Source organism: Artibeus jamaicensis, unplaced genomic scaffold (genome assembly GCF_021234435.1).
Source record: "Artibeus jamaicensis isolate MK-2021 breed Jamaican fruit bat unplaced genomic scaffold, CSHL_Jam_final contig_588, whole genome shotgun sequence".
NCBI lineage: Eukaryota > Metazoa > Chordata > Mammalia > Chiroptera > Phyllostomidae > Artibeus > Artibeus jamaicensis.
This window is the reverse complement of record NW_026521895.1, coordinates 7,025,179-7,051,685: the sequence shown is the minus strand read 5'-3', so window position 1 is coordinate 7,051,685 and position 26,507 is coordinate 7,025,179. Positions and strand designations below refer to the sequence as shown.

General features: G+C 35.6%; 1 protein-coding gene across 3 annotated transcripts in view; it reads right to left on the bottom strand.

The window, feature by feature from the left end:
* Positions 1-24,348, bottom strand: part of NOVA1 (NOVA alternative splicing regulator 1) — a 156,016-nt gene extending 131,668 nt beyond the window's left edge. For 2 of the 3 annotated variants that reach the window (XM_037128630.2, XM_053670527.1), the window contains exons 1-2: positions 23,448-24,348; positions 21,581-21,724 (exon numbers count right to left, since the gene is read on the bottom strand). In XM_037128630.2, the coding sequence (XP_036984525.1) occupies positions 21,581-21,724; positions 23,448-23,583 (280 nt within the window). In that variant the 5' untranslated portion in view covers positions 23,584-24,348. Of the gene's footprint in view, positions 1-14,547; positions 14,628-21,580; positions 21,725-23,447 lie in introns of those variants that run through there. The other variant, XM_037128631.2, reaches the window with a different exon arrangement.
* Between the last annotated feature and the right edge of the window lie 2,159 nt (positions 24,349-26,507).

The following is a 26,507-nucleotide window of genomic DNA, read 5'->3' as shown; positions in this document are numbered from 1 at the left end:
ATCTTAGCAGAAAATTGATTCTTTAATAACTTTGAATTTTTAAAGTTGAACAACTACTACAAATATGATGGCTTTTCATGTTAACAGAGAAAAGAAGGGGAAGGGTCAAGTCAAGGAACATGTATGAAGGACCCATGGACGAAGAATGTGGGGAGGACTGAACATGGGAGGTGGAGAGTGGGTACGGCAGGGGAGAGTAATGGGAGAAAACGGGGACAACTGTAACTAAACAAAAAAAATTAAAAAAAGAAAACTCTACCACATTGTGAAATATCTTCCAGATAAATTCTAAATAAATAATTCTCTGAAAACTCTAAATAACACCTCCAGTTAAGTTTTGGTTATTGATGTAGGTTTAAGTGTTAATAACTGAAGTGTTATTAACTGAAGTGTTAATAACAAAGTTCTTTAAACCTACTGCGTGTAATTGTTTAAGACAAATAGATGTTGAAATCACGTGACACAGACCACAAGGCCCTTCATAATCTAGCCCTTGCCTGACCCTCCAGCTTCGTTCTGAGAGCTTCTCACTGAGAAGACATTTGGTCATAAATATCTTTGCATGCTCTGTACATAGCAACATGCCCCACATATAATACATATTTAATAAATATTTGCTAGCTAAGTACATGTATACATAAATGTTGGGAAAACTGGAGATATTAAACTTGGTTAACACTAGATTTAAAGAACCACATGAAGAGTCACTGTGACACAGGAAACATATTAAAATTTGAAATACATAGGATCTGGCACAAATAACGCCCCCTTTTATTCCAAAACCTTTTATTCCAAAATCCTAAGCATGTAATTCTGTAACATAAGAGTTTCACACTCAAGCACACCATATGACATTTTAAGGGAAATATTCAAAACTATAAATTATTATACCCACAGTATTACCTTAATGACCACACTGAAGTAGGCATTGCTTTCACCAGACCCTGTATTTCATACTCATAACCTATCATAAATATGATCATAGTCTAAATATACTTTAATTGCTTATGTAGACACATCTTAAAGCTCTTTAAAAGGATGAAAAGTTTAAAAAGCATAATTTGAGTATGTAGAAATCAACCACATAACACTTCAAAAATAAAACTTTAATACAAAACTTTTAAGTACATTTTATTGGCTACACTATTACGGTTGTCCTATTTTTTCCCCCTTTTATTCCCCTCTGCCCTGCACCCTCCTCTACCAGCATTCACCCATCTTAGTTCATGTCCATATAAGTTCTTTGGTTTCTCCATTTCCTCTACTATTCTTAACCTTCCCATGTCTGTTTTATACCTACCACTTGTTTCTTATTCCCTGTACCTTATCCCTCATTCTTCCCCTTCCCTCCCCAATGATAACCCTCCAGGTGATCTCCATTTCTGTGATTCTGTTCCTGTTCTAATTGTTTCCTATAGTTTTCGGAATTTTTAGGTTCAGTTCTTGACAGTTGTGAGTTTGTTATTTTACTGTTCACATTTTTGATCCTGTTCTTTTTCTTAAGTTACTTTAACATTTCATATAATAAGGGCTTGGTTATAATGAACTTCTGTAAGTTACCTTATCTGGGAAGCACTTTATCTGCCCCTCCATTCTAAATGAAAGCTTTGCTGGATAGAGCAATCTTGGATGTAGGTCTTTGCCTTTTATGACTTTGAATACTTCTTTCCAGCCCCTTCTTGCCTGTAAGGTCTCTTTTTGACAGTCTTATGAGGAACTCCTTTGTAGTTAATTATCTCCTTTCCTCTTGCTGCTTTTAAAATCCTGCCCTTATCTTTAATTTTGGGTAGTGTAATTATGATGTGCTTTGCTGTATGCTTCCTTGGGTCCAACTTTTTTGGGACTCTCTGAGCTTCCTGGACTTCCTGGAAGTCTAGTTCCTTTTCCAGGATGGGAAAGTTCTTCATTATTTGTTCAAATAAGTTTTCAACTTCTTGCTCTTCCTCCTCTCCTTCTGGAACCCCTATGATTCATATGTTGGAACATTTAAAGTTGTTCTGGAGGCTCATAAGCTTCTCCTCATTTTCTTGAATTCCTGTTTTTTCATTCTGTTCTGGTTGAACGTTTATTTCTTCCTTCTGCTCCAAACCATTGATTTGAATCTCAGTTTCCTTCCCTTCACTGTTGGTGCGCTGTAGATTTTCCTTTATTTCACTTTGCATAGCCTTCACTTTTTCCTCTATTTTGGAATCATATTCAACCAATTCTGTGAGCATCCTAATTACCAGTGTTTTGAACTCTGGATCCGATAGGTTGGCTATCTCTTCATTGATTAGTTCTTTTTCTGAAGTTTTGATCTGCTTTTTCATTTGGGCCATATTTGTCTCAGTGCACCTGTTACGTTGTAAGGGGTGGAACCTTAAGTATTCACCAGGGAAGGGCAACCCATGTCTCTGTATTGTGGCACTGTATGTGGGGGAGGGGTCTGAGAGGACACGCTGTTGCTTGCCCAGCTCTCAGCTGGCTTTCGGTCACTTCCCCTGTTACTCACAAATTGGGCCCTTCTGGTGCTGATTCCCTGGTGGGTGGGTTCTTGTATGTCCTAGGACCCTGTAGGTCTCTCCAATGAACACTTCTGTGAGGCCAGAAGTTTCTCCTACCACCAAACCCCCTACCGGTTTTTACAGCCTGAAGTTCTGAAACCCAGGCTGGAACCCCGGGTTTGCACAGTCTGTCTTGCTCCCCAGTTATTCCTAATGGTTTATTCAAACGCAAATGTGGGACCAACTGGACCACCAGCTACTGCCTTACCAGCCAAGTAGTCCAGCCACCTCCTTGCCACATGTCCTCTCTGCCCCTGCCTATCTCTGCTCCTTCTATCAGTCTTAATGGATGTTTCTTCTTTAACTCCTTGGTTGTCAGACTTCCATACTGTTTGATTTCTAGCAGTTCTGGCTATTTTTTGTTTTTCAATTTGCTGTTGTCCTTCTTTTGGATGTGTGAGGCTGCAAAGTGTATCTACCTACACCTCCATCTTGGCCAAAAGTTCCCACCCTCACAAAAAACTTAAAAACAAGTCAAATATGGGGGTAATTAGCATCAGTCCAAGGTACTGTTTACATATAGTAGGATATGATAAAAAAGACCCCAGACTTTGGAGTCTGTATAAAATCTGTCTCTATCAGCTGTGTAAAAATAGTACACTATAGATTATGTCCAAAATAATATGTAAGGATAATGTCCAAACATATGTCATATAAATGAGCAACAATGTTAAAGTGTGTTTTAAGAAACATGTAATTAATATACATGCAAAAATAAATGTCTTAAGTCACAAATTTTAAGCCATAATTTTGAGCCACAAATTAAATTTTAATGTTAAACTTAAAAATGAACCAAATAAATACTCCCATATACTTGGCACTGTAATCCAGAAAGCCACAACCACCAAAGTTTTCCTTTTTTTTACAACAGTCACTAAACAAACTTCCTCTGTTCTATCATTTAATATGACAAGTGCACAGATTTACTTTGCCTTTTTCTAGCAGATTATTTTCAGATATTAATTATCTTTTGCTAGTAAGATATACCAGTAAAATGTATAATTAGAAAAGAAGTCAAAATTGTTACTAAATAACTTTTTATTTTGAAATATCATGTCGGCTCTATGAAACTCTTTTTTTTCTGCCCAGTGTAAAATAATACAATTCCCTTTAATAACTGATTACAGAATAAAAACACAATGTGAAATAGTGAAGTAAAAACTGATTTAAAGAGAAAACTGAATTTTTCATAGACCATAAAAATAAAGAAATTCGCCCTGATCTGTGTGGTTCAGTTGGTTGGGTGTGTCCTGCAAAGCAAAAGGTGGCCAGTTCACTCCCAGTCCGGGCACGTGCCTGTGTTGCAGGTTCAGTCCCCAGCCAGGGCACGTAGGAAAGGCAACCCATTGATGTTTCTCTCTCAGACCGATGTTGCTCTCCTTCTCTTTCTCCCTGCCTTCCCCTCTCTCTAAAAAATAAAAAAAAATAAAATCTTTTAAAAAAAATAAGGAAATTCTCACTTGGCAAGCATAAAAGTCTTTGAAAATAAGTGGTACTGTGGTGGGCGGAGAGAGGGGGTAGAGGTGGAAGAGAGCATAAGGGGTAAAACAGTAATGGAAAAAATACAATAAAAATAAAAATAAATGATTACCACTTAAAGAACTCTTCTACAGCTGTAATTTATTTAAGGTGTATCTCTAAAAAAGATAAGCTTTTGATTTAACACAATATTCTAAATAGTTCAGTATATATCACTACAATGTATATGTATATATATCACCTAACATGGTTTTACACTTTCAGCTAATTGTGTCCTCCAGTATCAATAGATTTCATTTTGATACAATCCAATTCAGTGGCATTATTTAGTATTTTCTTAATCTTACTGCTTCATATTTATTCTTTAAAAATCAGTTCTGACAGGTATGAAAATATTTATGCTACTATAATGGATATACTTATTCTGATATTCCTTAGAATACAGATTTTTTTTCCAACAGATTTCCCTATAACAAATTTAAACATGAACTCTAGCTTTCCAGAGTTTTAACACTGAATTCACAGCCAACCACATTTTTGGTTGGTTAATTCTTTACTTAGCTTAGCAGAGCAGACTGCATTTTTGCAACATTTACTTGTTTCATGTAAGGCAAATATCTTCCACATAATCAAAATCACGGCAGATTAGATGTGAAGTCTGGAAGAAAGAAAGACTGGCTGCAAGAGAGCCTGGCTGAGTAGCTCAGTTGGTCGGAGCAACATCCTGGGTTTGATCCCCAGTAAGAGCTTATATAAGAATCAACCAATGGATGCATTACTAAGTGGAACAACAAATCAATGTCTCTCTCTCTCTCTCTCTTTTCCTCTCTCTAAAAATCATTAAACAATTTTTTTGCTAAAACACCAAGATTTCTGATCTTAGAAACTGGAAAGACGGAACTCCAATTAAGATAGAGATGATTGTGGGAGTATTAAATATGGGGGTATGACAGAAACATAAGAATATTTCATTCTAACCCAATTACATAGTGATAGCAAGTAAGCAGAAGTAGCATCAGTCTGGAGTTCAGGTAAAAAGTCCAGCATTGACAAAAAACATTTGGTAGTCATCAAAGAACAGACAGTTATTTAAAGCGATGATACCAGATAGGATCACCAAGTGGAGTAAGCATACATAGTAAGAAGAAGAAAGTGGTCCAAGGACTGAGCTCAGGGAAATGAGAAGAAACCAGCAAAGGAAACTTGAAGCTACAATCAGTGAGGCAGCAATGTGCTGAAAGCAGAATGAAATGTTTCAAAGAGGAGACAGTGATGACTGTCAACTGCTGTCGAACGGCGAAGGAAGATGAGAATTGAGAACTGACCACTGAACTGTCAGCCCTGAAATCTCCAGACCCTGACAAGAGCAGTTCTGGTAGTATGGAGTCAAAATCCTAATCAGAATGCCTTCCAAACAAAAATACAACAGGAACTAGGGGACAGAAGAAGGACAGACAACTAGTTTGAAGCACTTTGCTGTTATTGGCATGGTAAATGGAACAGAAAGTGGGATAAGGAGAAATATATATTTTTAACATTGGAGAAATAACAGTATGTTTGCAGGCTGAATAGGTATGAGGGAATGAAAGCTAGAACAGAAGTAGAGGATTGGCCTTTGGTAGGGGCAGGGAAATCTTAATAAAAGAGAAAATAGAGACTGGACAGGTGCTGATGTAGGTAGGTGGCTAAATGTGGTGATGGAAGCTTATGAAATTCCTTTTAATTTTACTTTCTCCATGAAATAGGACATAAAATAATCAACCAGAATAATAAATAACTCCATTTTGGAATTGATACTTTAATTTATCATATATTGTGTAGCCTACTGTCTTAATTCCAAAGTGAAAATGTTACGAATGAGAAAAAAGTTGGGTTATTTTCAGTATTCACAGACTATCTCAAATTTCTCTACTTCCCAAAATCACATACTAATAAAAACAGAGATAAACCAGAGTTACTTGTGCCCTAGACTAGTACAGATTCCTTTTCTATAAACTATCAACTTTCAATATTAATGTCATTTCAATCAGACTTCAAACGCTCTCATAATCTTTATGGGTTCTACATCTCCAAGAATAAATCCATCACTCTAAAGATTAGGCCTGCAATACTTAATCATAATGAGATTAAATGACCTTTAGCAAAGTTTGTCACTTTTTTCCCTATAGACCTAGTATTCTTACATATGCAAAGCTGCAACATTATAAACATAAAATTGAATTTGCTCTATACTATGACAGATATTCACTCAGATTTTATATCTTCCACAAACAGCCCCAAGAATCAGTATGATCTTAATTACATGTATTATCCTTAAGGATACAATCATACAAAACAAAATCATATATACCACTGTTCTTGCTATGAGATGCATCTTAAATACTTAATACATAAATAATACTTTAATATGTAAGGTATCTGAATATAGTGTTGTTTATACATTTATTATAACAAAATATAGACATATCATAAGAAATTTTACCATAATGGCTATCAAAATATTTTTGCAATGACTCTTGGAAAGGAAATATGAGTACTTGTTAAGGAACAGGACACAATACAGGACTACCCCTAAAAGATACTCTTAGTAAAAATACACCATTAAATCTTCTCTGATCATGGGAGTAGCAGGAACATGAATTAAAATGGTCAAGGCCTTCACAGAGCAATTAAAAAATTTTAAGCTAAAAAAGGCTGAAAAAACAAGCTTTGTAAATCATCACTTAATTAACATCTAGGTTCATCGTTTAATACAATATGGCTTTATTTTTTACTAAGATGGGAAGGATTTTAAAAAGTCTTCCTATCTTAAAGAAGATCCTAAAAGCAGGTATTAAACATTTAAGATTCTACCAGATTTTTTCTTACGAAAGCACTGATCAATATTTTTAATGTTTACATGTGCATGTATAAGAATGAAGAAAGGAGGGAGTAATGAGTTATGTTAATTTTCCAGAGTCTTAATACAAATAAGCCTATATGCTTATATGAGATTATAATGCACTTCAATATTATTAATTCATGTCCCTAGTTTTCATCTCAACTACATGGGTAAAAAACAAAAAACCGAGCTCTGCCTATCTGCAATGCTATCAGAGAGCACATTTTTAGGCTATGTAAGTAAAAATATCTACACAACTGAGATTGGAAAGACACCTTAGAGTAATAACAATATTACTTATAATTATCTGCTAAAATATATTCAACATAAAAAAGCATTTAGAAAGTTTAAAAGGATATATATCTGATAACTTATATAATTTATCTTAAAGGACTGGGGTGAGGAGAGATTGGGTTTAACTCTCTGTGCATAGTCTGCATTCTTGTAATAATTAGCTGTGAGAAGAAAGTTTTTTTCCTACAACCATCACAACTACAATGCATTGTGTGTTCACCACAATACAAATTTTCTTCCAATTTTCATCCATCACCATTTATCTCTCATATACTCCCATTCCCACCCCACCCCTGGCAAAGTTTTCTATGGTCCCCGACTTTTTTCTTTTTGTTTTCTTTTTCTCAATCTCTTCATCCCAACTCTGGCCAGCCTCTCCTTCCACAATGGCTGTCAGCCTGCTTCTATCTATTAATATATCTCTATTTTGCTTGTTAGTTCATTTTGTTCATTGGATAGATTCCACATACGAGTGAAATCATGTGGTGCTTGTCTTTTTGATTATAACAGCTTTCCACTGTAAAAGTACTAACACTAGTAATACAGTACATTAAACATGCCATTTGAGATGGATGCCCACCTAAATTGCCACATATGGCATATCTAGCTTATTATCAGTTTGTTTTTATATCTATAGTCATTATAGTTTTTAAACAAAATGTCAAATATATCACTACATGTAAAAATGTAATAAAGTTTTGAGAGAAACAAACTTTTCATAAACAGAATAGGTAAACTTTCAGAAAACTAAAATATTACTATAAAGAAAATGTGGCCAGAAATCCTCAGTTGAGAAGATGTATAAATAAAAAATAGAATAGCATTTTAAAGGAAGAGTTCATAAAAGCCGTTAAATTTAAACAAATGTTACTTTGAGAAACTTCACAAACCCAAAATTTCTTCAAAATACTTCTCAAAGAGAACTGTATTGGGTCTACAGTTGCCTTACCTATATTATCTATTCATTTAAGAAGTCATGTTCTCTTACATGCGCAATCTAAAGAACAAAATAAACAAAACTGAAACCGACTTACAGACACAGAAAGCTTTCTGGTGGTTGCCAAAGTGGAGAGGGATTGGGAGACTGGGTGAAAGAGGTGGAGGGATTAAGAAGTACAAGTTGATAGTTATAAAATAGTCACAGGGATGTACTTTATAGTCAGTAATACTGTGATTAACTATGTATAATACAAGCTGAGTACTGGAAATACTGGGGGGGACCACTTTGCAAAGTATAGATTGTCTAACAACTATTCTGTATACCTGAAACTAATACAGAAATAACATAGAATGTAAAGTATAATTGAAAAGTTAAAAAAAACAAAGAACAAGTCATGAAATCATACCATGATATGCTTATCAACTGAGGCAACAGGGCCTTGGCTATGTGGCTCAGTTGGTCAGGTGTCATCCAGCAAAGAGAAAGGGGCCTTGTTTGATTCCCAGGCAGGGCACATACCTGGACTGTACATCGACTGGGCCCAGACAGGGCACGTAAGAAAGGCAACCGATCAATGTTTCTCTCTCACATCGATGTTTCTCTGCCTTTCTTTCTCCCTCCCTACCCCCCTCTCTAAAAATAAAGAAAATCTTTAAAAAACTTAAGGCAATTAAAAATTTGCTTATGGTTCAAGTTATACAACTGGTATTATTGAATTATGAACACTTAAAAATAACACAGTGAATATTTTATTTCAAATCCCCATCTGGCACTTAATGTCACTTTGGCTGTTTATTGTTTTAATGTTTCTCTATACAACCAGCTGATAGTTTCATAAACCTATATAAGATGCTAGATTTTTAATCTCATTTTCTAAATGAAAAAACAGTAGCATCTTTTCAAAGTATTTTTTAAACTCATCTGAATTTGAGAGTGTGTTAAAAGAGATTCATATATGCACCATTAATCAATGATGGAGAATGCTGCTGAATTGCAATAATCAACTGAAATTCCAAACAAAAGAATTATGTAACAGAGAACCCATCAATGATGAATAAGTTTCAATTTTCATTGTTATATATATAATGCATATCAATGTCTCTATCACATAATAAAACTTTAGCGTTTGAAAGGCACCAAATTCACACATGAAGAAATGTATATTATGCAAATTACTAATTTTCATCAAACCAAAAATGAACCTATTTGTTCACATGCCCAGAGAGCTAGAAAGGCTTACATATTTATATAATTTAACAAATGAGAAAATCTTTATCAGATATATGATTCTAAACAGCTATGAAACAAAAGTAAACCAAAACTCGTGAAAGAAACCTCAAGTCACTAACTTTAACGGCACCTGCAGAGACGACAGGTTACGTAAAAGTGAACAAAGGTCAAAAACAGATTTTTATCTCCAGAGCTTCTGAGATTACAGCAAAACATTCTTCACTGACATTTGTCCTTCCTGGGTCCCCAATACTTTTTTTCTTCTACACTTGGCACATAACTTTCTTAATAGAGACAGCTTTCATATTTCTTAAGACTTCATTTATTTTTAGAGAGAGGGGAAGGAAGGGCTAGAGAGAGGGAGAGAGCCTTCGATGTGTGAGACACACTGACTGGTTCACCACCACCTGCACACCCCAACCAAGGACCTGGCCCACAACCCACCCATGTGCTCTGACTGGGAATTGAACCCACAACCTTTTAGTTCACAGACTGGTGCTTAATCCACTGAGTCACACCAGCTGGGGCAGCTCTCATATTTCTTAACATCTTTTTCTAAATTCCTAGTTGCCTCACCTTTTCCTTAATCTTTTCTTCTCTAAACAAATTAGTCTTCTCTTTAGTTTTACTTACACTGCCTTAGCAGAAAGCCAGACTCTTCAACCTCCACTCAACTCTATTTTTAGATAATATAGGTCAATCCTTCCTCTAAACCACAAGTTCACTATTTATATTTATATAAATACATACATTTTAATTACAGTACCAGTCATAGTCACTTTATAGATACACAGTATACTTTTTCTTTAAAATAACTGTCACTAATGAGCATCTCTAAAATAAGTATTTTTCAAACTTTTTCCTTTTACATTGTAATACACTCCCTTACCTGCTCAAATATCTATAGTATCTCCCCATCCTCACCCTCCCCCACAGCAATATCCACGTTTTATCCCAGTAACACCGAACTAATTTTGGATCCTTGGATATACAAGGAATTTTCACATACCTCCATGATTACAGACTTTGGCCCCTTGCTTCAAATGACTGTCTACTCTTACCCACCAGGCAAATTAAAATTCAACATTCGAGCCCTGTCAGCTTTCTTCAAGGTCTTCTTTGGAGTCTACCCTCATCTCTCAAGATCCCACCACTGAAAGAGGTAGTTTCAACTTCTAGACATAGTTCTATCATTATACAAGTCTCAAATGTGATCATAATTACAGTTCATCTTTACTATTTCTTATTGCTCCCTTGTTTGAGAGAAAGGTTTTTCAGAGCATTTTACATCTAGTTCTAACTACAAAGGAAGCATATAATCGTCCATAAAGATGGTCACAGTACAAGGGAAGGGCAGGGGAAGCCACTAGGGTAAGGAAACACTAAGTTTTTTAATGCACTACTCTCAACAAGTTTTTTAAAAAATAAATTGGAATTTATAAAGATGTAGGGGGCAGAACATGAGACTTAAACAGACTTATCTATTAAATCTTGGATATTTCACTGATGTATTTTTTTCCTCTTGGGCCTCGATCAGAAGGACTTGGGCCCCTTAGGAGGGGCACGAGGGGCGGGGGAGCCGCTGCCTAATTAAAGCAAAAACCAAACAGTGTGCTTATTAATATAAGAAAAACACCAGAATTTCATGCATTTCTCTAAGTTTTAACTGTTTAAAAAGTATTAAAAAGACTTTGAGGAAGTCCAAATTCAGTAACTTTTAAGTTCAATTTTTAGGTTCAAATAAAGTAACACATACTAACACTATGATATTCAAGCTAGTCAAATTCTGAACAAATAAATACCACTCTACTGTATAGCTGGTAAACTTTTTCCCTTAGTAAATGAGAAATTTACTTGTTCCGCTTCTAAAAGTCATAATACAGTTATGCATGTTAACTTCCCAACTACAGGTGAGGAAGAAGTTATAATATACTCAATAATACAACTTTAATTTTGTGATTAGCAATCTTTGATGTTCAAGGTATCTCAAGAAAAGTGATCAGTAGACTCTGTTCCTCACTGCACAAGTACCCATGTGGCATCAAATAGACTATATGATATATTACAAAATTTTCTAATACAAGTACACTTACTTTATTAATAAATAAATATTAAGTAAACTCTTGTTCCTTAAGACAGAACATTTTAAAAGTGACCTTCATTTTGGAGTACTCTCCATGGCACTGGCTTTTCAGTTTTCTTCACACAGGACAACATCTAAATATGAAGTAAAATCCTCCTAATATCCTCCACTCTTCTTCCTTGATACGTGTACCTATACTTGTCCTAACACTTCTGTGGCTACTTCTGGTTTGTTTCCATTTTTGAACTCATTGGTTCACTTACCCAAAATACAGATTTTACACACACACACACATCATCAAAGGAAACTAGAAATATGATGAAAAAATAAGATGGATTATCTTGTACATCCATTGTATCGGTATCACACGAGCCTTTCAGAGAAGAAGCCTCAATTGGTCATTCATTCATCCTTAAGTACATTCATTTACATTTCAAGCACTACCTATGTTCAAAGCACTGAGCTGAACACTGAAAATACAGCCGCAGGCCTGAAGGATGACATAAATTCCTTTACACCAATGGAGCTTAACTCAATTTTTCAACTGATATACAGGGTTAGTAAAGACTATCACAAAAGATTTTTTGTTTTAATTTAAAATTGTGAAGGAAAACCATCTTCAAAATCACATTAAGTATGTTTATAATCATGTTGAAAGTAGTCCTTAAATCTATAAAGCAATGGAAACTTCATAATTCAAATTAACTATGAAGTGGACCAATTTAATTAAATGCACAGAAAGAAAAAAGAGAAAACAGTGATGTATTTAAATGACTATTTATATATCTTCACTCTTACTTAGATTGCATTACAATTAGCCTCATGCTTATTTTTTATTCATAACATTTTCTTCTTTTAAAACCAGCTGCTATGAATACCTAGCCACATATGTGATACTAAAGAAAAATTTTATAAAGTCATGAAATCCTTAAAACAAAGTATGACTTAGGAAGTTTATATATTTTTAAATAAAAAAATAAAAATGTTGAGCTAAGAAACAATGGAAGCAAGCCAAGAAAAAAATCTTTATGAATGAAGAAAAGTTACAATGCTACAGAAATCAAATCATCCTGAAAATATTGTTATTTAAATTTGTAAAAGGTACAACTATGAAAAAACAGAAAATAACCAGGCTCTATTGCAGGCAATATAATTTATATCTTTTTAAAAAATGGGTGGTAATAATAAAAAGAACTGTCTTTAGACTTCAGTGTAGCAAAACAACAACAAAATTACCATAAAATAACTATGGTGCTTTCAACTCAGTTTTAAGAAAAGGGAGTGAGCATATTCATTTTAAAAATAGGAGAGTAAAGAAGTGAAGCTATAGTTCCTCAGAATCATGTCCAAAAAAGAATAATAAAAAAGTTAGAACAAAACAAAAAGAGAATGAAGTACCTACTATGATAGTACCAAAAATTCAGAAAACATGTTTAAAAGTTACAGGACAATTATTGGCATACATCACGTAACCTCTTGCTATCTTGGTCTTCTCAGCTGTTAAATGAAGATTGTGGAAGAGATCATATCTAAGCTCCATTCCTCCCACCTACTTCCACAATTCCATGATATTCCCATCCTTTTAAAAGGAAATGGAACTGGAAAGCATTATGCTGAGTGAAATAGGCCAGGCATTGAAGGACAAATACCATATGATCTCACCTTTAACAGGAAGCTAAATAACAAAATAAACAAGCAAATAGAATAAAAACAAAGACACTAAAATAGAGAACAAGTGGGCAGCCACCAGAGGGGAGAGGGAAGGGAATTTAAGGGGAAAAATGAGGAGGATTTTGAAGAACAAGTATGAAAGACACAGGGATGGGACGGGGGGGGATGGAGGGGGGGACGGGGTGGAGGGGGGCTGGGATGGGAGAAATTGACAAAAAACTGTACTTGAAAAATAACTCAATAAATTAAAAAAAAAAAAGAGTGGGAGAGAAAATAAATAAATAAATAAATAAAAGGAAAGCTTCTTCACTACTCCTAAGTGTCCTCATTTAGTCTTTGACAGACATGCCATATAGGATGAAAATTTTAAAACAAAACTCAAAGAAACAGTAACAATAAAAGCACAACTTCCATTGGTAAAGCAAAACACGCCCATACTCCTTTACAAAGAGAAGATGCTTTGTAATAAATCTAAGTCACAATGACCCAAGAGCTGCCTACATCTGGGCTCCTAGAAGCATCCAATAAATACACATAATAATTAACAAAAAAAAAAGGATTCTGAACAGACCACACACTAAAAAATAAAACTAGGTTTGTTAGTTTTTTAAAAAGTACTTTCATAAAAAAGATATGTTAGTATTAGAAAAATTAAAATGAGTTATACAAAGATTAAGACTAAGTTTGTGAATCAACGGTCTCCATCTCCAACTAAGAGTTCACTTGCTTCCAACACTAACTCCTTCAAAAACAAGTATTTCAAAAATAGACATAACCAAAAGTGAAATGCTGCGGTTCCTCTAAAATATTTAGTAACATAAAACAAAAACACATACCATCCCCTACTGTTTTGTGTTAATGAAATGTATTACCTCATTCCTTCTGTTCTGTGCTTCCCCCAAATACTAGATCTAAAAATAGTCACTGCCCAATTTAATTCCTAGAACAGCATATTATTAATCATTTAAATGAAGACAACTTTCTTTTTTTCAGGGTAAGAATGACTTTTTTAAAAACTGAACCAACTGAGAGTCAGCATTTAAAGTATCCCAGATGGAATGCAGGATTTGAAATGCTATTTAACTACTAAGTTAATTTTGTGAAAATTTATCCTGCAAAGTAATTATGGGACTTTCAATATATAACTGTTCTTAAAAGTCTTTAAAAACAGAAGGAAAAGTTATCCCTTAAAACTTCAAAAATTATGCTCAGTTGCATAAGGAAAGTAAGAAACACTACAGTCTAAAATTTAAAAATTACTGAGTTCGGAATAAAATTCACTGGAAATTACAAATATTCTGAACATCAGTAAGACACAAACAGGTCTTAAAATTTTTAAAAATGTTAATTTTATTATCAATTATTAAATAAATTTAGTTTAAGAATGGTAAAAAAATGTTTTATTTTCCACACCAAATAATCTTACCTGAATCATTTTGCTGTTAAAAAACTCAAGATACTGATTTCATTTTTCATCTGGTCCTGTCAACGATGCTATGACAGGCCCTGCAGGAAGCAGCAAAAGATCAGTGATGGAGTGCAGATACTTTGTGTTTTCACGATCAAGTTTTATCATGGAAAAGGATAGCCATACAGTGGTCTGAAACTTAGCAAATACTGAAAAGCACCTCAAAAGGTTTGTCAGTGTACATAATAGCCTGTTTTCTTAATTTGTAGTTTTAAAATGTTTATTCTTAATATCTTCTTTATCAAAAAATTTAAAATAATGAAGTATATATGTTAAATTTTAAAGAATAACTTTTATACTGATGAGAACTGATTAAGAAAGTAATAGTCTACAATGTCAAAAATAAAAAATATTGATTGAAAAAATTCAACATGTTTCAATGTGTGGAAATGTTTCTCTTGATGTCTAGAGATAATTATTTTAATTGAATTTTCCATAATTACCATAATTACCAATAAATTACCAACTACTCACAATATGATCAAAATAAAATTTAATACACTTTTCTTACAAACAGTAGCTTCAGAATCAGTTATTGGCAATACTGGTAAAAATTCCTCAAGAAAAAGTATGTAAGTAACCAAAAAAACCTGTGCAAAGCCTAAAACTTAATTACCCTCAGGTCACTGGCAAGTTACATTCAATCAATACCAAAAAGTTCAACTTCGTGAAACTAATAGTAAGTTAAAACTATAAAACTGCTTTATAAAGACCCCAAATGGTATTTTTAAACTCTGAATTATTTTAAAAGAGGACAGTACCTTGTAAGATCTAATTGCTATTTTTACTTTGGGAACTGTTTTCCATTCAAGGGCCAATGTACAAACAGGACAATAATGAGATACCTACATTAACTGGGAATACTATTGGAACACACAAGAAACTTCTATATATGTCATGGAAGCATACTGTAAATCATATTTCAAACAGATTAAGAAATTTAATATATAAATTAATGACAGGATAATGTTTATAGAGTTAGTATTTAATTAATCAAATTTTAATTTATTTATAATAAAATGTGGTAAAGAATCATTTCAACAGCACTCCTATATTGCATTGAAACATCCTAAAAATATTTTTAACATGCTATACTTGTCTCATTTGTTTGAACACTTCAAAGCACTCAGCAAAGTTTGCCTGCCAAGGCCTCTAACATGCTAAAACAATACCACTTAATTTTACATGGTTATTTGTCCAATATGAATAAATTGACAGATGTTAATCTAAGATGATAAAACTGAAAGAACTATAATGTACTTCCAACTTCTGTTCCTCGCAATTTGAAGAAAAAAAAACACTTGTGGAAAAGGAAAATTTACATTCTACTGACCTAACATGATTTTATTTATATTTCTATACCTAAAAGCCCTCTATCTTCCCCATGTGGATTCCATCAATTTATGAAAATTATTATAGTTTCAAATACTTGCATATTAAAAAATGAAAAAGCTGATGACATACCTTTAAAGAATAGGATGGAAAAAATGAAACTTTGACCAATCCGAGCCTTGGAAAGTATTTACCGAAAAGTAGCGCTTCATTTTTTGCAGATTGCATTTTGTATGATGACACGTCAGTCTCTGAGGGTCAGGTTAATTAGGCTACAGAGCAGCTGCAGTGCAATGTGAGACACACACTGCCGCGGTTCCCACCAGTCCAGTCCAATTACCTATAGTATTCCAGCACTGGACAAGTGACAACTAACCTCTTCTCTCTAGTCACTTTCTCCCACTGGTCTACTGATAAATGTTAGAACAAACTAACCTCTTTTTGGAAAAGTCTGCAAAGCTGAATGCACCTGCTGCAGGCTGCAATGATGAGTCCCAGAGAGATGTTTGTCAGTCAGATCTCTGCAGATGTTGTTTAACTTTATGCTAGAGCTGTATCCAAAGATGGAAATGAGATGGCAATCAAGCACATATCTCCCACCCTTATTCCCCCAATTTTATTTTGAAAAGTTGCACTTGTGCATAAAACGTAGCTGTGCTAAACGGGAAATGACTGAGACTAAACACTATGGTAAAAAATAATGTTTATTAAGTGCTGAATTTTAGTTAACAACTGGCATAACTGTGTTCAATAAATGTTATTTGTGTCATTTAAGAGCTTAAAAATATTAAAACTCCTTTAAACCAGAGCAAAACAAAACAAAGCAAGAAAACTATAACATAGCGAAGTTTTTAAATGATGGTTTGTTGTTCAGGGTTTTAGTGACACCACATATTCCTTACAGTTCCCAAGACACAGATCATTATTCCTCCTTGTACATTATACAAAACACTTTAAATACTTAAATACTGAACTATTTCACCAATTGTGTTCACTATTTTTAAACTTCCTGAAATACTCTGGGAGTGATATTTACAAGACAATGTTACTATACGCATTGTATTCCCTTACAATGTCACAAAATTTAAATTAGCTATTTTTCCAAAATCCAGAAGGCTTCAAATAGCAAATTTTAAAGGATATTTTGCTATGTAATTCATGAAAACCCTGACACTATAATGTTTCATAATTTACTAAGTGGATGACAGAAGATACATCAGAATGAAATAATATAAATAGCTAATATTTTTAAAGATAATTCGATCTTTCCAAAAATCCCATGACACAAAACACTTGTTTATTTATGAGTTTCATAAAAAATTATTATGTTTCAGAAACTACAAGTTTAACATACGTTGTGCTATGCCAGTAAAATCCCGTCATATGTTAAGATTTCCTATTGTTTAAAATGAGAAAGAACTAAAACTGCTGCAAATTTTCAGAGAGGCATCAATGTCTAAGTGAGAGTATGGTTCTTCTTTCAACTGAAGATACAGAGAGATAAAATAAAAGGAAACACAGAACAATAAGTAGTATGACAAATATAAATAGTAAAACATTAGGATTTAAAGAAAAACATGTTATTACCTATAAGCAACTCTTTACCATACTGAAATAAAAGGTATAGCACAGTGTGATAATAAATACTCTATTAAACTGAATAATATTGGAAATTACACTGCTTGATTTTCTACTTGTTACAATTCTACTTATCTACTAATTTGGGCTTAAAATATATAGCAATGAATTTCTAAGGTGCTTAGAATCTAAGATCAAAGAGTATAGACTATAACTTTTTGAAGCTATAGCAAAAGTATTCACATTATACTGCCAAAATCATAATACTCTTCCTTCAACAACGTAAACAAAAGAAGTGATCTATTTTAAACTGCACTAACTCCTCTGATTTCAGAAAAAAAGTCATTCTCATTCGTAAAGGTTAAATTGGCCACTGAATTTTCCCATGTCAAAATTAAGGCAGTCTAGCATAGCTCCTTCACTAAAATAAAAATTCACTTACATTCTGCTTTTTCATGATTTTAAAATATTTAACATACAAATGGTTTGTGTTTTTTTAAAGCACCACTTAAGTTGGACAGCAATAAAATTGAAAATATAATAAATCTAGAAGTAATAAGTTCACATTTTAATTTAGGGAACATGAAGGAAAACAGTACATATTAGATGTGATCCAATTCTTGAACCACAAATATCCAAATAATATAAGTACACACAAACACAGGCAAAGATTATAGAGAAAGATTTCTATTTGATTGATATAATGAATGTATCCAGTGTCATATAACAGAAAAAACTAGGTACACTATGAAGTGCTCTAAAACCTAACAGACAAAAACGTTTATTTTATACATCTTTTACTATTCTCAATCAGTAAGTTTTTCCAATTACCTATCTGAACCATTCATTAGGTAATTTGAACAGATAAAATTCAATTTGTTGACAAAAACTAAATATATCTTCAATGCCAACTAAAAGAACACTATCGCCATTCTGAACATGATTACAGTAATATAGTCCTCAAAATGAGAAAGCTGTTTTTTATTACAAGGCAACAAATTTAAGTAACTTAATTATAAAATTATATATAAATATATCAAGTTAGGTTGCTTTAATCAAGTAAGAATAAAAGATATATCCATAAACCACCAATAATAAATTAGTATTCCGCAAGATTTGGATTTCTTAAAATAGGTAAATGAATACACAGCACAGCAAGTAGTCTACCTATTTGTAGGTCTTTTTTTACTGATTACAGTAACTGAAAAATGCACTTTACAGTCTTCATCATACAATTCCCCAAATTATTTTATTTAATATATGGCATGCCGAAGAATACAATGCAATATACAATATTATAAATTTTAAATTTAATCAATGTGTAAAAATGGTTTCTTCATTTCAATCACAAGTATTACAAAAATTACTCAGGCAAGATGCTTAAGACATTTTAAAGATACAACCTAAGCAAAAACCAAAAATGATGATTATGAGAATTTATTGACTATACTAAAAATCATACACATACATTTCCGTTGAAATTTATTAAAATATCCCCAGAATGTGCCTGTATTCCACATATATATGTATATGTGTATGTATATGTATACACATATATATATATGTATCTTGAAGAAAGTTTTTGTCAGATACTGCAGTATTTTACCTAAGCCTTTTGAAAGCAGTTACATTCTGTTTCAAAACTTAGGTAATTTGAGAAAATCCATTAGGTCACAACTATAGTACACTTCCCCCAAATACACCATCTCGCCAAATGAGAAACAGAAAAATGCTTCATGAGATAAACATCAGGCATATTCATTCCAATAGAATACACAAAGTCATAAATACATATACAAAACATGCAAAAATGGGCTTCTGAAGTATTGCGTAATCCTATAAGAAATTGTTTATAACTTGGCATTATAACAGCTTTAAAATTTAGTTCATCTGAGGTGAGCAAAGTAAGTGTGCCTTAAGTGTACCTGCATACATAAGTAAAAAAAGTTGAAAGGTGTTGAGAGGCTGTTATGCAGAATTAGCAGGACCTTAGGTAATGCCACAGGCTTGTGGTCAAATGTGAACAGGAAAACTATTACAATTAAAATCTATCAGCAGAGAGATGCATCTGTCTGAACAGGTAATAACCTAGTAAAAATTTTGTCAAAATACAAATTGTTCAGAATTTTCAAAGCTTCTTTTAAATTATAAGCTTTAGTTTATCCTTAAAATTGATTCCATAGTGTGTGATTGGTTTCCACCTGTTACAGGCAGAGTATAAGCCTTCTTTTATTCAGACATTTCAACTCACATTTGATCGGGTTACGTCACCACATACACACACATTTTATTCAATGCATTCCAGTTTTCCATTTCTTTTAACGGATATTCTTGTTCTATACAAATAACATGAGTCAGAACTATAAATAAGATAACAAATTTCAATGTAAAATGAACAAATGCACCACTAAGTGGACCAAAAACAAAAGATCTAATTCTTGGTGTACCCTTTCTAAACCACTGAAAATAAACTGTATTCAAATGAAAAGGCATTTAATTTACTATTTGGAATACCCATGATAAACACCAATTTTCTAAAACACCCCTGAACAGCTGATACTACCTCATGTATAATGCAAAAAAAGCTATTTCATTTTCGCCTACTGAAAGTGAATTTCATTTATCACTGCAGTCTTTTCCTACAACTATCACGTTATTAATTTTTCAATCAAGCTCTTTTGAGTGCTTTTATTTGTACTATGGGTTTTCACAATGATTTTTCCATCATAATACATCTTTTAAACATGCACATAGGAATTTGTTAGCAAACTTTCTTAATGCATAAGGAAAGTTTCAGAGACAAGGAAAGCCATCTACAAAACTACACTCATAGGAAACAAACTTTTGAAATAAAAGTTGTATCTTAACAATTACATTTTAATTTAATAAATTTGTTTACCAAATGTAACTACACACAATTTATATAACTAAATGATAGTTTCAACCATTCTAAAACCTTCTTATCCAGCATAATGGTCCATTTTCTACCAACAAGTGATTGGCTATGAAAAAGAAATCCTCCAAATGTTCTGCTTGCATTCATGCCAGATGTCTTTGCTGTATTAAAGAACTCTTACTGAATTAGATCACTGAAAGCAAATCAGCTTTTCTTTTCTACCAGGAAAAAAAAATAAGCAGTATCGGTTCCCCTCAGCACTAAGTAAATATTTTTTTATAACCATAAAGATAAATTTTTTTAAAATTGCAGAAACTACATCTAGGTTAAAGCAAATCAATTAACATTTTATCTAGGAGATACACTATTCCATCATAGAGTTTTTCCAATTAAACTTAAAAGCCATATATTGAATAGCAAAATGATTATTGTAAGAAAAAGAAGAAAGATGAGCACGCGGAACTGTGCAACACTTGAAATTTAAAAAGCACACTGAAAAGTACCAAAAAAATTATACCACCTAGGAAACTGGCCATATTCTAATGAGTTACAGTACCGAACAACATATTTTAATCAAATATATCTCTTAAGTAACACAGATTCTGAAGCATTATTTTACTCCTGACATAATATATTTTTGTCACAATTACATTAAAAACACAATATTTAAAAAAATCTGAAGAGGCAGCACTTGTCCTCTTTACTTCACTCCAGGGCCAACAAACAAAGCAATGAAGCAGAAAGAGGTACATAATGGATTTAGAAGTAAATGGTCCATTCTTTAAGAAGGCTTCCTACCCCCTCTTCTGAATTCACTCTAGACTAATTGTCATTACAATGATGTCTGAAAACTTCAGAAGAACCCTATTTCCTGATGCCAGCTGTCAAGACTTCTATCTCTAAATTTCAGGTTTTTCCCCCAATTAGAAAGTATTGAGCAATACCCAGAAGATTCCTCTCGCAATTGGTTTAAATCACAGACACGGTGTATTATAGGAAAAAAGACATAATCAGTAAAGGAAATAGTTTTTAAGAATTTCCACAAACATTCTAGTACAGCAACTATATAAATAAAATTAAGTCCACACTATTAAGAATTTCTTTCAATACAGCACACAACACAGGTAGAGCTTGTTTTTCTTTCCTTGGGGGTTTATCAAAAAATCTCTTCACCATTGCACCTACCTGGGTAAAAATCTTTGGACTTAGACAGCTTGATGGTGGCTCCTGTTTCTTTTTGCAACTGAACAATTGTTTGTCCTCCCTTCCCAATTATAGATCCAGCAGCATAACTAGGTATGAGAACCTTTAGAAAATATTGGCCGTCTTCTGAAAAATGCAAAGAAATATACTTTGTTAACATGATAATTTAAACTTTGTATCCCCTCTCCACCCTCAAGAGAGAAAAACAGCAATTAAAAACACTGAGCACACAGCTGCAGGAAATATGGGGTTACATTTTTTAAAAGAACAAAAATAAGCCAATTACACTGAAAAATAAATTTGTACAAATGTTTCCCATTTTGTAGGATTTATATTTTCAAACTTGGAATTAAAATAAACATGTTCTATTATTTTGCAGCACTGTAAGAACTGATGACTAAATTCCAGTTGTTATTCCAAACATGGAAGTCTTCCAATTCTATCTGTGGTTACTATGGCAAAACAAAATGAACCGACTGTTTAACAAAACTTAAGAAATTTATAAAATGACAAACCTTCTCTTAACATACTGCAAAATAAGTAAAAGCACTGTAAATGGTGATGAACTATATTTGTTTGACATTAGCAAACATGTAAGGACTACAATTAGCCATTGCCTGTATCCTACTTAAAGTATGCAAAACAATCATTCTCCCACCAAATAAACCACCCAAACTGTAGGGTATATTCCAAGCCTTCAATAACTGCCAGGAAATAACTCAAAGTGATTTGGACTGGCAAATCTAACTAACCCTGGTGGATTTCTTTAGCACCTCTTAGTCTACCATGATCTCCTTTAAGCTCATTAATTAAAAGACCTTAAGAAGAATTCTGCCAATACTAAAAAGCTTAAGAGTCATTTATATCAAATACACTTAAAAGTGACCGAACAGATAATGTTCCTTCTCCAAAATAACCACAATATTTAAAACGGAGAGGGGATACATGAACCAAGAAAGAGTGAAATGAAATGTTTTAGAAAATAGAGCCAACTCCATAAACTTTAATTTCCGTCAAACTGTTCATGTCTTAAATAGGAAACACCCCGGTAAATCTAGCTTCCTTAAGTGAATGAACATTCCAAATTCTGCAGGTGTGTCATTCGCAAGACCCCCATCCGTCTCTAATGTACATGCTGTAGATAAATTCACCTCTGCCTCGATGCATTGGGTGCATTGTTAGGATGACTCCAGTGCAAATGAAGAAGCAATACCGGTCCCGTTATAACTCATCTTCCCAGGAAGCGCAGGGTGTTAACTAACAAGTCACAGTACCAGACACCCCCACCCTCCTATGCACATCGCTGAAGACAAATCAATGAGATATTTGCACCGACAATGTAAGTGCGGTAAGAGCATGCACTCATCAAGATTTTGCGTACTACTTGTGGCCCAAAGCAAGGGGACAGAAAGAGAGAAAAACTCTCAGGTGCCCCAATCCTTTGCTCTCCGCTACCCAAGTGCCGTTTATTTATTTATTTTATCAGAAGGTTAAATGCGGGGAGCATCTTCAGTCGGCCATCACCTTACTCGGGGGTCATTCTCCTCCTTCTTAACCGACCCCTTGCCAGGTCTAGGATATTTAAATGGTCAGCCTTTCGACCGATTAAATGGAAAGATAGGTCTATTCCGAAAAACCAGTCGCCATTTTGATGAATGATAAACACAGAAATGAAAATGTGTCCGGGACGGCGAGGTGCAGGGCAGGTGCAGGGGAGGGGGCGCGGGAGCCCGGTTCGGGCTGGAGGTGTCCGGGCCGCGGGAGGGAGGGAGGGCGGCGGGAAGGAGGGAGGGAGGCAGGGGCGGGCGGCGGGGGATGGGGCCAGCGGGGAGGTGGAAGCGATACCCACCGCCCGTATTGGTCCTCTTGGTGCTGCCGGCTTCAGGGGGGGCTTCCAGCGGCCTTTTCCGCGAGTCCGGCGGGTCCAGGTCTATGGGAACCCCAGTATGGGTCCCGTTCTGCTGGATGGGAGCTGCCGCCATCATGTTTGCAGTTCCTGCCGCTGCTACGGGGAGAAGGTCCTCCCTTTTGTTTTGGCTTTTTTCTTTTTTTTTTTTTTTGCGTTTGGGATTTCTTAAGGTTTTTTTTTAATCGGATCAATAGAAATCTCTTTAAGAAAAAAAGCTATGTTGCTGGTTTGTTCTCACTGGGGAGGGGGCAGGGCTGAGGAGCAGCTGCAGTGCAGTGTCAGAAAGGAGACAGGGGAATGGAGGGGGTGTGAGAGACGGAGGGTGAAAGAAGGAGAAGAAAGGAGAGAGGGGGAGAGAGTGGAGAAGAGAGAGGGGCGAGTGAATGAGCGGGAGGAGGGGAGCGGGGAGGACGGGCAGAGGGAGTGGGAGAGCGCGAGGGCTGGCGGGGCGCGGGAAGAAGCCGAGGAGGAGGGGAGAGTAAGGGAAAGAGTGAATGAGCAGGAGGAGGGGAAGGAGGTGGATGCGGAGAGGAGCGAGCGGCGGAGGAGGGCAGGAGCCGGGAAGGAGCGCGGCGGTCCCCGCGCTGCGCTAGCGCTGCGCTCGCTCCCGCTGCTGGTGCTGCCGCCACCGCCGCTGGAGCGGTTCTGCCGTTGCCTGGGCTGCTCGGCGCTGCTGCTGCTGCTGCTGCCGGGTCTCACTCATTATTTCTCCTGCTTGTGGGGGGGTGGGGTGGGGGGGCTGACGGGGAGGGAGGGGGATGGCTGCGTGGGGAGGGTAGTGAGGGGTTGAGTTCGTAGACTCCCACACACTTCGCGCTCGGGTCCTTGCCTCTCAGCAGCGCGCCACCGCTGCCTCCCAGCGCCGAAACCTCCGCCAGCGGGGCGGGGGGAGAGAGCGCCTGGGGGCTGGGGGCGTGTGAGTGTGTCCGCGCGCGGGCCGAGCGCGTGCGCGGGGGCGCGCGCCGGCGGCTGGTGGCCGGGGCGGGGGCTGGGGCGCTCCCGTGGGAAGGGTGGGGGTGAAAGGTTGCGGGTCCCCGGCAACACGGCTCAGGCAAACGTAAGCGGCTTGTCGCAGAAACCAAGGGGTCCGAGAAACGCACTAGGCTGGAAGGCGGGAAGCGGAGATTACTGACAGCCGTACCAGCCAATAAAGTGGAAGTGTGAGAAAGGCTCCTCAGCCCCCTTCCCAATCAGGAAACTTGGGTACAGGAGCGAGTGAAGGGGCGGGGTGGCATCTGGGTCCCTTCGGGACTGGAGCGGCGACAATTTTGGCTAGTTTGAGAAGGGCATTCGAGTGACTGTTGACAACCGGTGGGACAGCGTCAACGCTGAGGGAAGAACGTATATTATATGCTTCTAGGACTCCTTCCGAGGTATTAGTTCTTATTTTTAAGAGTCAGGTAAAAGACATCAGTTAACATCTCACTCATTGGAGATTTTCTACGGAATGATTAATCAAAAGAGTATTCATTACTCGCACTGTGTAACATCGCTAAGGAACTTATAGTGTCACTCGCCACCTTAAATCCTTTCGGGAACAAGCCAGGATATAAATAAATAAAGCTAAGTATGGGTCTTCCCTTTACGAATGGCTGGTAGGCAGACTAAAGACAGGCAACAGCTGAATGTGTGCAGAAAATTAAATATTGATCGAAATATGCATATAGGAATAAAATTTATTGCAATGTGCGCAGCCTATGATTTTACAGCTCTTGCATATATTACTAACTTGAACCTCAATCCTAGAACATTTAAGAAAAATCTAATGTAGCTGGAATAGACCCTGAAAGTCTGAAAAGAGGCGGTTTTACAAATGAGTAACAGGATTCAGTGAAGTATATTACCCAAGGTCATCTAGCAGGTTAGTAGTTGAATTAAATCAGTGTGCTAGGAACCAGGGTCAGTGGCAAAGCATGAGCTTTTGGAGTCCAAAATCTTGATTTCAGTTCTTTACAGACATTCTCTAAAAATATGTCTTGGGCAAAGCCCTTAACATGTTGGTACTTTTAAGGGCTTACCATGTGCCAAGTGATTCACTTTACATATGATGGTCTTTATAGATGTGTATATCATGTAGTTCTTACTGCAACCTTTTAAAAGAGGTTTTTAGGTTTAGAGGCGTTAGTTTACCCAAAGTCAAACAGGTATAAACACTGTAGCAATAATTCACACTCAGTTCTTCCTATTCCAAAGTCCGGTCTCTTGAATACTGCAGTACGTGAGAACTTAAGGTTCCTTCCCACTGAAAACAGGGTCTGCAAACCTAGCTCCCAAATCTTATGAGCCAAATTAGATAATGTACATGGCAATGTGATATAAGATATAAACAGGTATAAACATATTCACTAAATTTCTCGAATAAAGATGCTCCTTCCGTATATTTTCCACCACAGCACTTCAACTTGAAAGATGGCTTTATTGTTCAGCAGGCATAAGAAAGGACTTTGCTGTTATTCTATAGTATTTCTAACCGAGGATACCACGTATCTGAGGCAATATCCAAAGAGAATAAAATTTAATTCCTGCTAGAGGAGGGAACGGAAATGAATACTAACCCAACTCCTAGAGTGCATTCTTTATTGGAAGGAGCATCCAGAAGGCATTGGGATCTCTGGTGCTTTTTAAGTGATGAGAGATAGATGATAGTCTGCTGAACAAGGAAGGAATAATGTACAGTTTGGGAATAAAAGTTCATCTGGTATATAAAAAACTGTATAAAAAACAATTGCCTCAACTCAGGGAATAAGATATGCTGAGAGCTGAAAGAATGGGAAAGCAGTTAAGTTAGTGCATATTGGTAAAGGTTTGTGAACTAGAGTCCAGAATTGTGAACACGATGTAATAGGAAACCACAGCCTAGCTTTCATGACCAAAATAAAGAGGATTTACACAGAATCGGATGTAAGCAAACAGAGCTATGATAGGAAAAAAGAAAAAAAAAAAGAAACAGGGCTAGGGATAAGTATGTGGTAGTCAAGATAGAAAAAGCCTGATGCCAGA